Source organism: Rattus norvegicus, chromosome 1 (assembly GCF_021556685.1).
Source record: "Rattus norvegicus strain SHRSP/BbbUtx chromosome 1, alternate assembly SHRSP_T2T, whole genome shotgun sequence".
In the NCBI taxonomy this organism is placed as follows: domain Eukaryota; kingdom Metazoa; phylum Chordata; class Mammalia; order Rodentia; family Muridae; genus Rattus; species Rattus norvegicus.
In genome coordinates, this window is record NC_141534.1 from 49,812,543 (window position 1) to 49,825,673 (window position 13,131).

Here is a 13,131-nt window from a genome sequence, read left to right on the forward strand (position 1 = left end):
GAGTGGGTTGAAGTGGGGAGAGACAGGCGGGGGGGGGGGGGGCAGGGGCGGGCAGGGGCGGGGAGTAGCAGGGAGGGGTGGGCAGGGGCGAGCATGGTCAGGCATGGGGCGGCATGGGGCGGGGAGGGGCTGGCACAGGCCGGCAGGGGGCGGGCAGGGGCGGGCAGGGGGCGGGCAGGGGCGGGCAAGGGGTGGGCAGGGGCGCGCAGGGGGCCGGCAGGGGCGCGCAGGGGCGCGCAGGGGCGGGCAGGGTCAGCCTTGGGCTCCTCTCCTGCTCAGCATGAACTCTGCAAAGTTTGCTTCAACTGCAGCCAGAACTGTGCAGAGGCATGTGGAGTAGCAGGATGCACAGAAGATCCGACCCGGTGATCATCATCAACTTGGCTCCTATGGCTATAGGTCAGTGTCCCGGAGGCACCCTACAGGTGCGCAGAGAACCCGGCCAACTGCCCGCTTGCATTCAGGATGGTTCATCTGTCACCGTGTGTTGGCAGGTATTGGTGGTCATCTTACCTCTGATTCCTGCTGGGTTTGTGGACCAGTGACTACTGTGGTCAGTTCGTGTTGATAATCGATTTGGGACCTGGGTGTGTAGCTCAGGGGTGAAGTGTGTGGTTAGCGTGCATGTGGTCACGAGTGCACTCTCTTGCTCTGCCCAGTGCTCTCTCAGCACACATGTGAATCAACTGCAGAGAAAATTGTTAACGTTCAATACCGACGTCTGCTCTTCCTCAATCCGAGACCATTTGTATGCGTGTCAGTTGGATATTCTGTATGTTTTAGATGGGTGTTTGCCTGCCCATATGTCTTGCATTTACCACTTGCCTGCCTGGTGCTGGCAAAAGCTGGTGAGGACATTGGGTTTCCTGGACCTGGAGTTACAGATGGTTATTGTTGTGAGCTGCTGTGCGGGTGCTGGGAATCAAACCCCAAGAGTCGCCAGCGCTCCTAACCACTGAGCCATCTCTTCAAGCCTCTGAATGTTCTATATTTGGAAAGGTTCTTATTTCAGAATTTATAACCCCCAACATACTTTTATTTCAGTATATTAAATCTTAAGTATATGTTGATTGGATATAATGAAATTATATATATATATGTACATATATATATATATGATGCAAATAATTGGCTGGAACCCAGTTCTGTACAGAAAATTCATTTAGTAAATTTCATCTTACATATGTAGGCTGAAGATGGTACAAAATATGTATGATTTTGTACATGAAATAAGTCGTGTGTGTCTCATGTGAAGGGGCTAAGAGCAGCTCCCAAGGGTGTGAACAATTTCTTGCTATAGCAGGCTAAAAGGCTCAGAGACAGGGGGAGGGAAACACCAAGGTAGGGCCCAACAAACTAGTACTCAACTACTGAGCGATCTCTCTAGCCCCGTTTTTATTTAAATGGTGGGGTGGGATCCATGTGAATAAGGTGCCTGAGATAGCTAGGTTAATGGCTGCTCCTGGAGCCAGTAATTACAGGTGTTTGTAAGCCAGTGCTGGGTGGGGGGAATTGAACCCAGGGCCTTGTGCTTGCTAGGCAAGCGCTCTACCACTAAGCTAAATCCCCACCCCCTTGGAAGTTTAAATAGAGAGGATTAGACTGCTCACAATGAGGTTGAGTAAAAGGATTTCAGAGTTGTCAGCATGATGGGTGGTTACTGAAGGGATGGGGTGGACATGATGTTTCCCTGGGAGCTGCTGCAGAATTGGGTAAGGGACAGAGTAAGCCCACAAGGGGGACTGAAGAGAGGCCAGAGAGGGGAAGTGGAAAGGCAGGAAACTGCAGAAGCAAAGCAGAATGTCTGTCCTTTCAGAATCCTGGAGTCCTACAGCCTGCCTGTGAGGGAGGGAGTGGGGTGTGGGGAGAATAGCCAGAGGGAGTCTGCAAAAGGAAGATGTAAATGAACATTACAAGACAAATGAGACCAAGGATGTTTCCTCTTTAATTAGAAAGACCTCACCTGGCAAAAAGCCCTTCTTGGTCAGCGTTTTTTCTCAGATATAGTATGTGCCCAAGGTTTCATCTGCTTTCTAAAGTTACACTTGCACTTTGCCTGGAGTTAGGCAATTTTGTAATGACTGTGTAAGGCTAAAGCCTGTCTTGGTGGTGCCCAGCTTTAATCCCAGCATTCAAGGAATAGAAGCAAGTGGATCTCTTAAATTCCAGGCCAACCTGACCTACATAGTGACTTATATATAGGTCAGCTACGGGTTACATTATGAAGTCATGGTTGACAGGGAGAGAGAGAGAGAGAGAGAGAGAGAGAGAGAGAGAGAGAGAGAGAGAGAGAGAGAGAAAGAAAGGAAGAGAAAAAAATCAATTATTCCGACCTAAGTTAGTTCCCAGCCTCCACATGGTGACTCAAAACCACCCTAACTCCATTCCAAGGATCCCGTGCCTTTTTCTGACCTACCTGGGGAGCTAGGAACACACATGGTGCACATACATGCATGCATTCAAAGAAAAACCCGAAATATTGATATACATGAAAAAATTTGGTAAGTTTTTTCCCTTTGGGAAAAATAATATAAAGGCATGTATATATACACATGTGTGTGTGTGCGTGTGTGTGTGTGTGTGTGTGTGTGTGTGTGTGTCTGCGTGTGGCCAAGCTCTGGGGCAAGAAGTCCAGCCTCACCACAGCCAGTAGTCTTTAGTGTAGTTGTGTGCCCTCTGCAGAAATAACTTTTTGCTTGCCCACATCCTGTGGATCATGTGAACCGTTTGTGGAAGGACCCATCTCTAGCAAGGTAGAGGTAATTAGAAGTGCAGACAAGGTGTGACTTTGGCCGCAGGTGTTTTACACAGCAGCGATCCGGAGCCCTCAGTGTCCTTTCATGGACATGGTCTTCAGATCTCCTTCCACCCACGTTCCCCAGGGTTGTCCCCTGACGGTGCCCCAGCACCCTGCAGGAATCTCAAAGTCCCTGAGAACTGACAGACACTGCATCCTGCTCCTTCTGGCTTGTGACATGTTCAGGAATTCTAGCCAGAGCATTCCAGTCCCGGCTAACTCTGAGGGACACTTTTAGTCATCCTCTCTGCTTCGAAAATACACCAAAACAGACGACGAGGGGGTCCAAAGAGAGAGTCCAGGTGTGTTGCAAGGAAGCGTTCAAAGTCCACAGCCTGTGTCTTCTCCCAACACCTCAGCCTTCTGCGCGCTGATCGTGCCCTTTGTAATCTACACATCCGGAACGTCCAGGACCCTACCCCACTCCAGACCAGGAAACTACATATGCCACATCGTAAGACCCCGCGTCCCCCGTGCCCCCAAGACTGGGGACTGTGGACCCTGTTCACAGCCTTGGTCTCCTTAGGAAGAATGGGAGTCCTGGGAGCTGCTAAGCCAGGAGCTGGAAGAAGCAGGGAGGAGTAGGGAACAGCAGGGACCAGAGGGCAGGGGCGGGCATGGGCGGGGAGTGGCAGGGGAGGGCCGGGCAGGGGAGGGCAGGGGTCGGGGATGGGCAGGCAGGGGCGGGCAGGGGCGGGCAGGGGCGGGCAGGGGGGCGGGGATGGGTGGGCAGGGGCGGGGAGGGGCGGGGAACAGCGGGGAAGGCCGGGCAGGGGCCGGCAGGGGTCAACAAGGGCCTGCAGGTGCGGCCAGGGCTGGGCAGACTCATGTGGAGTAGCAGGATGAACAGAAGATCCGAACCCGTGGTCACCGTCTCGGCGGCTCGTTCCTCCATAGGTCAGTGTCCCGGAGGCACCCTACAGGTGCGCAGAGAACCTGGCCAACTGCCCGCTTGCATTCAGGATGGTTCATCTGTCACCGTGTGGTGGCAGGTATTGGTGGTCATCTTGCCTCTGATTCCTGCTGGGTTTGTGGACCAGTGACTACTGTGGTCAGTTCGTGTTGATAATCGATTTGGAACCTGGGTGTGTAGCTCAGTGGTGAAGTGTGTGGTTAGCGTGCATGTGGTCACGAGTTTACTCTCTTGCCCTGCGCAGTGCTCTCTCAGCTCACATTAGAATCAACTGTAGAGAAAATTGTTAACATTCAATACCAACTTCTGCTCTTCCTCTGTCCGTGACCATTTATATGCGTGTCAGTTGGACATCCTGTATGTTTTAGATGGGTGTTTTCCCTCCACATATGTCTTGCATTTACCACTTGCCTGCCTGGTGCTGGCAAAAGCTGGAGAGGACATTGGGTTTCCTGGAACTGGACCTACAGATGGTTGTTGTTGTGAGCTGCTGTGTGGGTGCTGGTAATCAAACCCCAAGAGTAGCCAGCGCTCCTAATCACTGAGCCATCTGTTCAAGTCTCTGAATGTTCTATATTTGGAAAGGTTCTTATTTCAGAATTTATAACCCCCAACATACTTTTATTTCAATATATTAAAACTTAAGTATATGTTGATTGGATATAATTGAAATAATATATATATATATATATATACACACATATGATGCAAATAATTGGCTGGAACCCAGTTCTGTACAGAAATTTCATTTAGTAAATTTCACCTTACATATGTAGGCTGAACATGATACAAAATATGTATGATTTTGTACATGAAGTAAGTCGTGTGTGTCTCATATGAAGGGGCTAGGCAGTCTTTAACATTCACCTAACCTTGTTACACATCTGTACTTTGAATAATATCTGACACATGAGGTCCACAGTGGTATCATTTCAGCGTCCAGAAAGTTCCATATCTCCCAGACTGGAGGTCCATGGCTGTAACCCCAGCACTCTGCAGTCTAAGATGTGAGCTTTATGAGATTGAGGCCAGCCTGAGCTAGCCAGCCTCTTTGTTATAGAAGAAAAGAAGGGACAGAGGAGGGAGAGAGAGAGGCTGGCAGTGACACTGTAGAGAGCTTTCTCAGCACACACAAAGCTTGAGTTTAATCCCCAACACTGTGAGAAAAAGAAGTTTTGTGTTTTGGGCCATTGCTGATTTTGAGAAGGTGAGTTCTTAGTTAACCTGTATTTTCTCCTGTTGTTTTCAGTCTTGGAGTTTGTTTTTGATATTTTTCTTGTTAGAATATTTAAATTACATTTACTAATCTATTTAAGATTTATTTACTTTTATATATGTGAGTACACTGTCGCTGTCCTCAGACACACCAGAAGAGGGCATCAGATCCCACTACAGATGGTTGTGAGCCACCATGTGGTTGCTGGGAACTGAACTCAGGACCTCTGGAAGAGCAGTCGGGGCTCTTAACCACCGAGCCATCTCTCCAGCCCTATTTATTTATTTTGAGCGATGGTACAAAGCGTGTATGGGAGTTGAAGGACAAGTTGTGGGAGTTGGTTCTCCCCTCCCCCACCATCCCACTTCCCACTCCACACCTCGCCCCCAACAACACACAGTACGTGTCCCGGAACTGAACTCAGGTCACCTGCTCAGTGGCAGTGCTGTCCTCCTTCCTCACCCAGGGAGTTGTCTCTCCAGCATCGGATTTTGTTGTTGTTGTTGACGTAGAATCGAAGGTTAATGAGTAACTTGGATGATAGCCTTTTAAGCTCTCAGTGCTCTGCCTCTGCTGCCCAAGTGCTGGGATTGTGGACATTCACCATCTAACCTGGTGTCACTCTGTTACTTTTTCCACATCTCCCTGGCTTCTGTGGAACTGCTCACGTAGTCATGACACGACGTGACAGTGTTCACTGAAGACCCGTTAAGCGTGTCCTTTACAGTCTTTCAAAGCATCTTGCCAAGCACTTTCCACTCGTTGCCTCCCTCAACCACATGCTATGTGGATCTTACCATCTCCAGCTAATAAAGGAACAAGGAAACTGAGCGGTCACTAACCGCAGTCCGTGTGTGAGTTCCTGTCCTGACTCCCTTGGTGATGTACAGCCAAGTGGAAGTGTAAGCCAAATCAACCCTTTCCTCCCCAACTTGGTTTTTTCTTGGTCACAGTGTCTCACCACAGCAAAGTAAACACAGGCAAAGACAGAGATGGATTAAAAAATAACGATTACAGTCAGATACATAAAGCCCATAAGTATTTTCTTCCCTAAATCCTTCGGGCACATTATCACTGCATCAGAGAGCTTGTTGACTGGAACAGAAGTTGGTATCAGGAACAGGTTTGTTGCTGTGCAAAAGCTGACCACGTCTTCTAGGAGAAATGTGAGAGAATTTGGGACCTTAGGCTGGGAAACACCTTGCTATTACAGCACTTCCAGGGCCATTTTAGTGGAAGCTTGGAAAACAGTGATACTATAGGAACCGTGGACTGCGGGTGCCTGATTTCTGCGATTTCAGAGAGGAGTGAAGGAGTTTACCATGAATTGGGCCTGGGGTTCCCCTGTGATATTCTGACTGAGATTCTGTTTGTTGTTTAGGATGGGGCTGAAGAGTCAGCTTCATTAAGTGCTGTACTGAGAGATGAAACTTTTGTTCTTCATTAGGACAATAAGAAAGGCTGCCTAGAGATGTCACAAAGCTGACGCCAGGCCACATCTTGTGCTGCAAACCAAATTGGCAATCTATGAGGGTCATCTGGTTCTAGTTTTGAAGGGAATGAAGGAGAGCCCGTGAGGCTTGGCACCTGGTCGAAGGGTCAGGGTCTTCGCAGAACGGCTTGAGAGGCTGAAGGGGAAGCCTCAGGTGGTATGGAGGCTCCAGGATATTGGAGATGCCATGACTGTAGGATGACCATCGATGGGAGTTGCAGATTCGCAAATGTCTGAAGGAAGCAGAAAATCGTGTGCAGTGAGTGGCAGGGCTGTGGACCACCCAAGGATTTTGTGTACCAGAAGGCTGTCTGGCCCTAAACTATCCACTTTTAATTTGTACTGCTGGATTTTGAGTTTTGCTTAAGTGTGAATTCATTTTATTATTAATTTTTAACGCCCAAGTTCTTCCCTCTTGGGATAAGAATACTTTTAAAAAGAATATTGTTTTTTGACACAGCATCTCTTTACACGGCCCTTGTAGTCTTAGAATTCACAGAAATCCTCCTGTCTCTTTCTGCTGGGATTAAAGGCCTGTGCCACCCTACCCAGCAAGAATATTTAAGTATAAAATTTGCTTTTTATTTTTATCTTGTAGACATCCACTGTTAAGTGGCTTTGGACTGTTAAAGAGACTTCCAACACACTACAACTTTTATTGACCTTGAACTTTTACAGTGTCACGGTATTTTATATTATGATATTAACATGAGACTTTAGAGGCAAGGAGTAAAAGGATCCATTTAAAAATGATGTTTCTGTGTCAGTCAGCGAGCAGTGGTTTGGTTTGGTTCAGAGGGGCCTTTGTTTTTCAGATATTATTGTTTCTTTGTGAAGATGGGATCTTAGTGAACAGCCTTGGCTGTCCTGGAACTCGCCATGTAGAACTAGAATTGACGGAGATCCAGCTGTCACTGCCCATTTTTATTTATTTCTTTAGTGTGTGTGTGTGTGTGTGTGTGTATGTGTGTTCGTGTGTATGTGTGTGTGCGTGTGTGTGTGCCTGCGTGTTTGTGTGTTTATGTGTGTGTATGTGCACACGTGCAAATGTGCGTGCAGTATGTGTATGCACATATGTGTAAGGATGCCTGTGAAGGCCAAAAGAGGGTTTTAGTCTCCTGCACATGGAGTTACAGGCAGTTTCTCAGGCTCCAGAGGTCTGCCCTTCCCAGCCTTCAGCAGTGTGGTCATAGGTGCACCACCATGCTCTGTGCTGTTCTTTTTGTTGCTGCTGCTGTTGTTTTAGTTGGTTTTGGGCTGACCTCAGAACATTTGCACTTTACCTACTGAGCCATCTCGTCAGCCCCATGTCAGCTGTTTTACATCATATTTTCTGTGCATAAGTGTTGTGTTTGCATAGATGTTGCGATCCCCTGTGTGTCAGTGGAGGTGTCGGGTCCCCTGGGTCTGGAGTTGTGGTCTGTATTAGGAGCCTCCATGTGAGTGTGAGGGAACCAAACCTGGGTCCCTAGAAGAGCAGCTAGTGCTGCCTGCCATCTCTGTAGCTTCCAGATCCTTCTAAGTCAGATCCAGTTTGCTGTACTAACTGCTCAGAACAGTGGAACAGTTAGACCTAAGGGACTTTTAGCATGCATTCTTTTGGTTTTGAGGCTGAGGATTGCTCTATAGCCCAGGTTAGCCTTAGTGTAGAAAACTTCCCTACCTGAGCTTCTAAAGTGTTGGTATTATAGGTAGGGTTGTGTGTTTGTGTGTGTGTGTGTGTTTGCGCTCACGTGTGCATGCACAAGCACGCGTGTTGTGTGTGTCCCCACATCTGCCTAGAGAACATCAGCCACCTTTTGAATGGAATTAGTTCGCTGAGGGAACTCTGTGTTGAAGGGCACATGAAGGAGCCCTCCATAGTGACAGTGGTCCTGCTGAGGAATCATTGTACAGGCTGCCTTAGAGCCACAGGCCACCATGGAACACCCAGCCTCACAGAGGCAGTTTCCTACAAGAGGTGTGTCTTTGAGGAGTATATTATGTACATATTTTCTTCATTTAAATTAACATTGTGTCTGTGTGCACACACACGCACACATTTGTACCCATGGAGGCCACAAGAGGGTGTGTGATAACATAGGCCTGAGTTACAGGTGAGCATGGGATCTGAGGTTTGGTCCTCATGATAGAGCATCAAGTGTTGTTAACAGTGAACCATCTCTCCAGCAATTGCAGCATAATTTTGTTACTATTTTGTTACTATTTGATACAGTTCTCATTAAAACACTAAACAGAATGTGAGACCAGAGGACCAACCTGAGGACAGGCACCCAGGTCGACAGCTTGCTGTACTTTAGTGTGAGACACCCAAGGCTAAGACGTTGAGACACTGCACTTGACACTGTTAAAACAGGGAAATCCAGTCAGTCATCAAGGGCTCCAGAGTGAACGACAGTTTCATAATTTCCATGTTTATTGTCTTTGCTTTCTGGGTATAGTTTTCTCTGACCATTGCTTTGTTTGTTTGTTTGTTTTTGAGTCAGGGTGTCATCATATAGCCTGAAAATCGTTTTGTAGATGAGGTTGGCTTTGAACTCCCAGAGATCCACCTTTCTGTGCCGCCTGAGTACTTGAATTAAACGCATGCGCCCTTATGCAGGGTCCTGAAATGATCCATTCAAGGAATGGGGATGTGGCTTCTGGTTTGAACTTCAGGCTCTTCGCTCAAACACCCCTGCTTGCTTGTTGTCTTGTGGTTTCCCATTGATCAAACCAAGACCAATCCTGTAGTGGAAATTGGATTCAGTGACCTCTTCTAAGCTGAGGTGGTGGGGTAGGTATTCTAGCTATTCTAGTCAGAAGATTGCCCGTCCCAACCAGTGTGCCTCTGGGTGTTGGAAAGTGAGCAGCAAGCACCTTCCCTGCATTTGTTTCTCCGCTTGACCAGAGCGACAGTACTTGCTTCAAACGTCTACCTTGGCTTCCCCAAAATGATGAACTGTGACTGGAATTGAAAGCCAAATAAACTCTTCCCTCCCTTGCACTGCTTCTCATCAGTGAGTTTGATCATGAAAAGAGAAACAAAGCCAGAGCTTAGGATGTGGTAAGGACAGCCAGCTTCAACAGAGAAGCCTTAGTTTGCAGCATGTTACTGAGAAGTCACTTTGGGATCATTTCTGATAGGCCGTATGTTACTCAGATGAACCTGCAAGGGGGTAGTCACATGTGCTGTGGAAATCATAAGCAAACTATAAGAGAGACATTGCAGAAGTCAGTTATTGAAGCCATGTATCACATATGAATGACTGGTCGGGTGACAGGACAAATACACATCAGCAATCCCCTAAGAGCATCAGGGAGTAGAAAGTTCCTACCCAAATAACGTCCCAGCATCTGGAGTCAGAACAGGGGCATCCCTAACAGGACTACAGACAACACAGTGTGCACAAACCTGCATAGACAGATGTGTCACTGCATAGCATGTAGTTAATGAAAAGAAGTCTTGTCAGTCCCTGGAGGGCCAGGGCTACACATCAGGAACATGTGCCTCTACCTCAGGAACATGCAATACAGTTTTACAAATATTTAACAGAAATAAGCAGATGTGTTCCACTGTTTGTATATGCACATTGGCAACAATGCAATTGGAAATTCCCTGGAACAGACTTGTGATCCACCATGTGGGGGCTAGGACTAAACCCATGTCCTCTACAAGAACAACTAGTGTAGGTGCCTGAGCCGCCAGTGTGTGAATATCGGGCGTAGTTCTGCGGGTTGAAAGGAAACACATAACACGGGTCACCCGTTTTCAGAGAGTGCCACAAACGCTTTACTGAGATCTCCTTATATACCAGAGGCAAAAGCCATGGAAAACAACAAGGCAGGTACAAATCCCTAACCAGGAAAACAGGAAAAGTCGGTGTGGTGGAAAGTCCCAGGCCCAATCAGGGGCATAAACAACTTCTTAGAGAACAAGCTGGAAGGCTCGGTGGGGAAGAAGGGGGCCATGGAAATCCCAGCCCCAAACCAGGGGCTAAGAGCAGCTCCCAAGGCTGTGAACAACTTCTTGCTATAGCAGGCTAAAAGGCTCAGCGAGGGGGGAGGGAAACACCAAGGTAGGGCCCAACAAACTAGTACTCAACTACTGAGGAATCTCTCAGCCCCGTTTTTATTTAAATGGTGGGGTAGGCTCCATGTGAAAAGGTGCCTGACAAAGCCAGGGTAATGGCTGCTCCTGGAGCCAGAGATTACAGGCGGTTGTAAGCCAGTGCTGGGTGCTGGGAATTGAACTCCAGTCCTAGGAAGTTTAAATAGAGAGGATGAGCCTGCTCATAGACAAGCAGGTTGAGTAAAAGGATTTCAGAGTTGTCAGCATGATGGGTGGTTACTGAAGGGATGGGGTGGAATGATGTTTCCCTGGGAGCTGCTGCAGAATTGGGTAAGGGACAGAGTAAGCCCACAAGGGGGACTGAGGAGTGGCCAGAGAGAGGAAGTGGAAAGGCAGGAAGCTGCAGAAGCAAAGCAGAATGGCTGTCCTTTCAGAACCCTGGAGTCCTACAGCCTGCCTGTGAGGGAGGGAGTGGGGTGTGGGGAGAATAGCCAGAGGGAGTCTGCAAAAGGAAGATGTAAATGGAACATTACAAGACAAATGTGACCAAAGATGTTTCCTCTTTAATTAGAAAAGACCTCACCTGGCAAAAAGCCCTTCTTGGTCAGCGTTTTTTCTTAGATATAGTATGTGCCCAAGGTTTCATCTGCTTTCTAAAGTTACACTTGCACTTTGCCTGGAGTTAGGCAATTTTGTAATGACAGTGTAAGGCTAAAGCCTGTCATGGTGGTGCCCAGCTTTAATCCCAGCATTCAAGGAATAGAAGCAAGTGGGTCTCTTAAATTCCAGGCCAACCTGACCTACATAGTGACTTATATATAGGTCAGCTAAGGGTTACATTATGAAGTCATGGTTGACAGGGAGGGAGGGAGGGAGGGAGGGAGGGAGGGAGAGAGAGAGAGAGAGAGAGAGAGAGAGAGAGAGAGAGAGAGAGAGAGAGAGAGGAAGAGAAAAAAAATCAATTATTGTGACCTAGGTTAGTTCCCAGCCTCCACATGGTGACTCAAAACCACCCTAACTTCATTCCAAGGATCCAGTGCCTTTGTCTGACCTACCTGGGGAGCTAGGAACACACATGGTGCACATACATACATGCATTCAAAGAAAAACCCGAAATATTGATATACATGAAAAAATTTGGTAAGTTTTTTCCCTTTGGGAAAAATAATATAAAGGCATGTATATATACACATGGATGTGTGTGTGTGTGTGTGTGTGTGTGTGTGTGTGTGTGTGTGTGTGTCTGCGTGTTGCCAAGCTCTGGGGCAAGAAGCCCAGCGTCACCACAGCCAGTAGTCTTTATTGTAGTTGTGTGCCCTCTGCAGAAATAACTTTTTGCTTGCCCACATCCTGTGGATCACGTGAACCGTTTGTGGGAGGACCCATCTCTAGCAAGGTAGAGGTAATTAGAAGTGCAGACAAGGTGTGACTTTGGCCTCAGGTGTTTTACACAGCAGCGATCCGTAGCCCTCAGTGTCCTTTCATGGACTCGGTCTTCAGATCTCCTTCCACCCAAGTTCCCCAGGGTTGTCCCCTGACAGTGCCCCGGCACCCTGCAGGAATCTCAAAGTCCCTGAGAACTGACAGACACTGCATCCTGCTCCTCCTGGCTTGTGACATGTTCAGGAATTCTAGCCAGGGCATTCCAGTCCCGGCTAACTCTGAGGTACACTTTTAGTCATCCTCTCTGCTTCGAAAATACACCAAAACAGACGACGAGGGGGTCCAAAGAAAGAGTCCAGGTGTGTTGCAAGGAAGCGTTCAAAGTCCACAGCCTGTGTCTCCTCCCAACACCTCAGCCTTCTGCGCGCTGATCCTGCCCTTTGTAATCTACACATCCGGAAAGTCCAGGACCCTACCCCACTCCAGACCTGGAAACTACATATGCCACATCCTAAGACCCCGCGTTCCCCCTGCCCCCAAGACTGGGGACTGTGGCCCTGTTCACAGCCTTGGTCTCCTTAGGAAGAATGGGAGTCCTGGGAGCTGCTAAGCAGGGAGCTTGGAGGAGTGGAGCAGGGAGGAGTGGGGACCGGCGGAAGGGGAGGGCAGTGGCTGGCAGGGCCAACCAGTGGCGAGGAGTAGCAGGGAGTGGCAGGTCGGGCCAGGCAGGGGTGGCCAGGGGCGGGCAGGGGCGGGGAGTGGCCAGGAGTAGCCAGGTGGTGCAGGCAAGGACTGGAAGGGGCGAGCAGGGAGCAGGCAGGGGCCAGCAGGGGCGGGCTTGGGCTGGCAGGGGCGAGGAATGTTGAAGAGGGGCGGAGAGGGGTGGGGAGGGCCAGGGAGGGACCGAGCGGGGGGGGGCAGGGGCGGAGCGGGGCGGGCAGGGGCGGAGCGGGGCGGGTAGGGGCGGAGCGGGGCGGGCAGGGGCGGAGCGGGGCGGGCAGGGGCGGGCAGGGCCTTGCTGGGCCAGGTAGGGGAGGCCTTAGGCTCCTGTCCTGCTCAGCTCCAACTCTGCAAAGTGTGCTTCAACTGCAGCCAGAGCTGTGCAGACGCGTGTGGAGTAGCAGGATGAACAGAAGTTCCGACCCGGAGGTCACCGTCTCGGCGGCTCGTTCCTCCATAGGTCAGTGTCCCGGAGGCACCCTACAGGTGCGCAGAGAACCCGGCCAACTGCCCGCGTGCATTCATGATCGTTCATCTCTGACCGTGTGGTGGCAGGTAT

The 13,131-nt window shown here is 49.1% G+C and overlaps 1 protein-coding gene across 9 annotated transcripts in view; it reads left to right on the forward strand.

Annotated features, from left to right (window-relative positions):
- The window catches only part of LOC148006947 (uncharacterized), a 92,109-nt gene that overhangs the window by 72,069 nt on the left and 6,909 nt on the right, over positions 1 to 13,131 (forward strand). For 4 of the 9 annotated variants that reach the window (XM_087605197.1, XM_087605206.1, XM_087605213.1 and 1 more), the window contains one exon: positions 12,945 to 13,127. In XM_087605197.1, coding sequence (XP_087461323.1) covers positions 12,978 to 13,127 — 150 coding nt within the window. In that variant the 5' untranslated portion in view covers positions 12,945 to 12,977. Of the gene's footprint in view, positions 1 to 215; positions 495 to 3,156; positions 3,252 to 3,632; positions 3,846 to 12,851; positions 13,128 to 13,131 lie in introns of those variants that run through there. The other 5 variants (XM_087605168.1, XM_087605186.1, XM_087605171.1 and 2 more) reach the window with 5 other exon arrangements.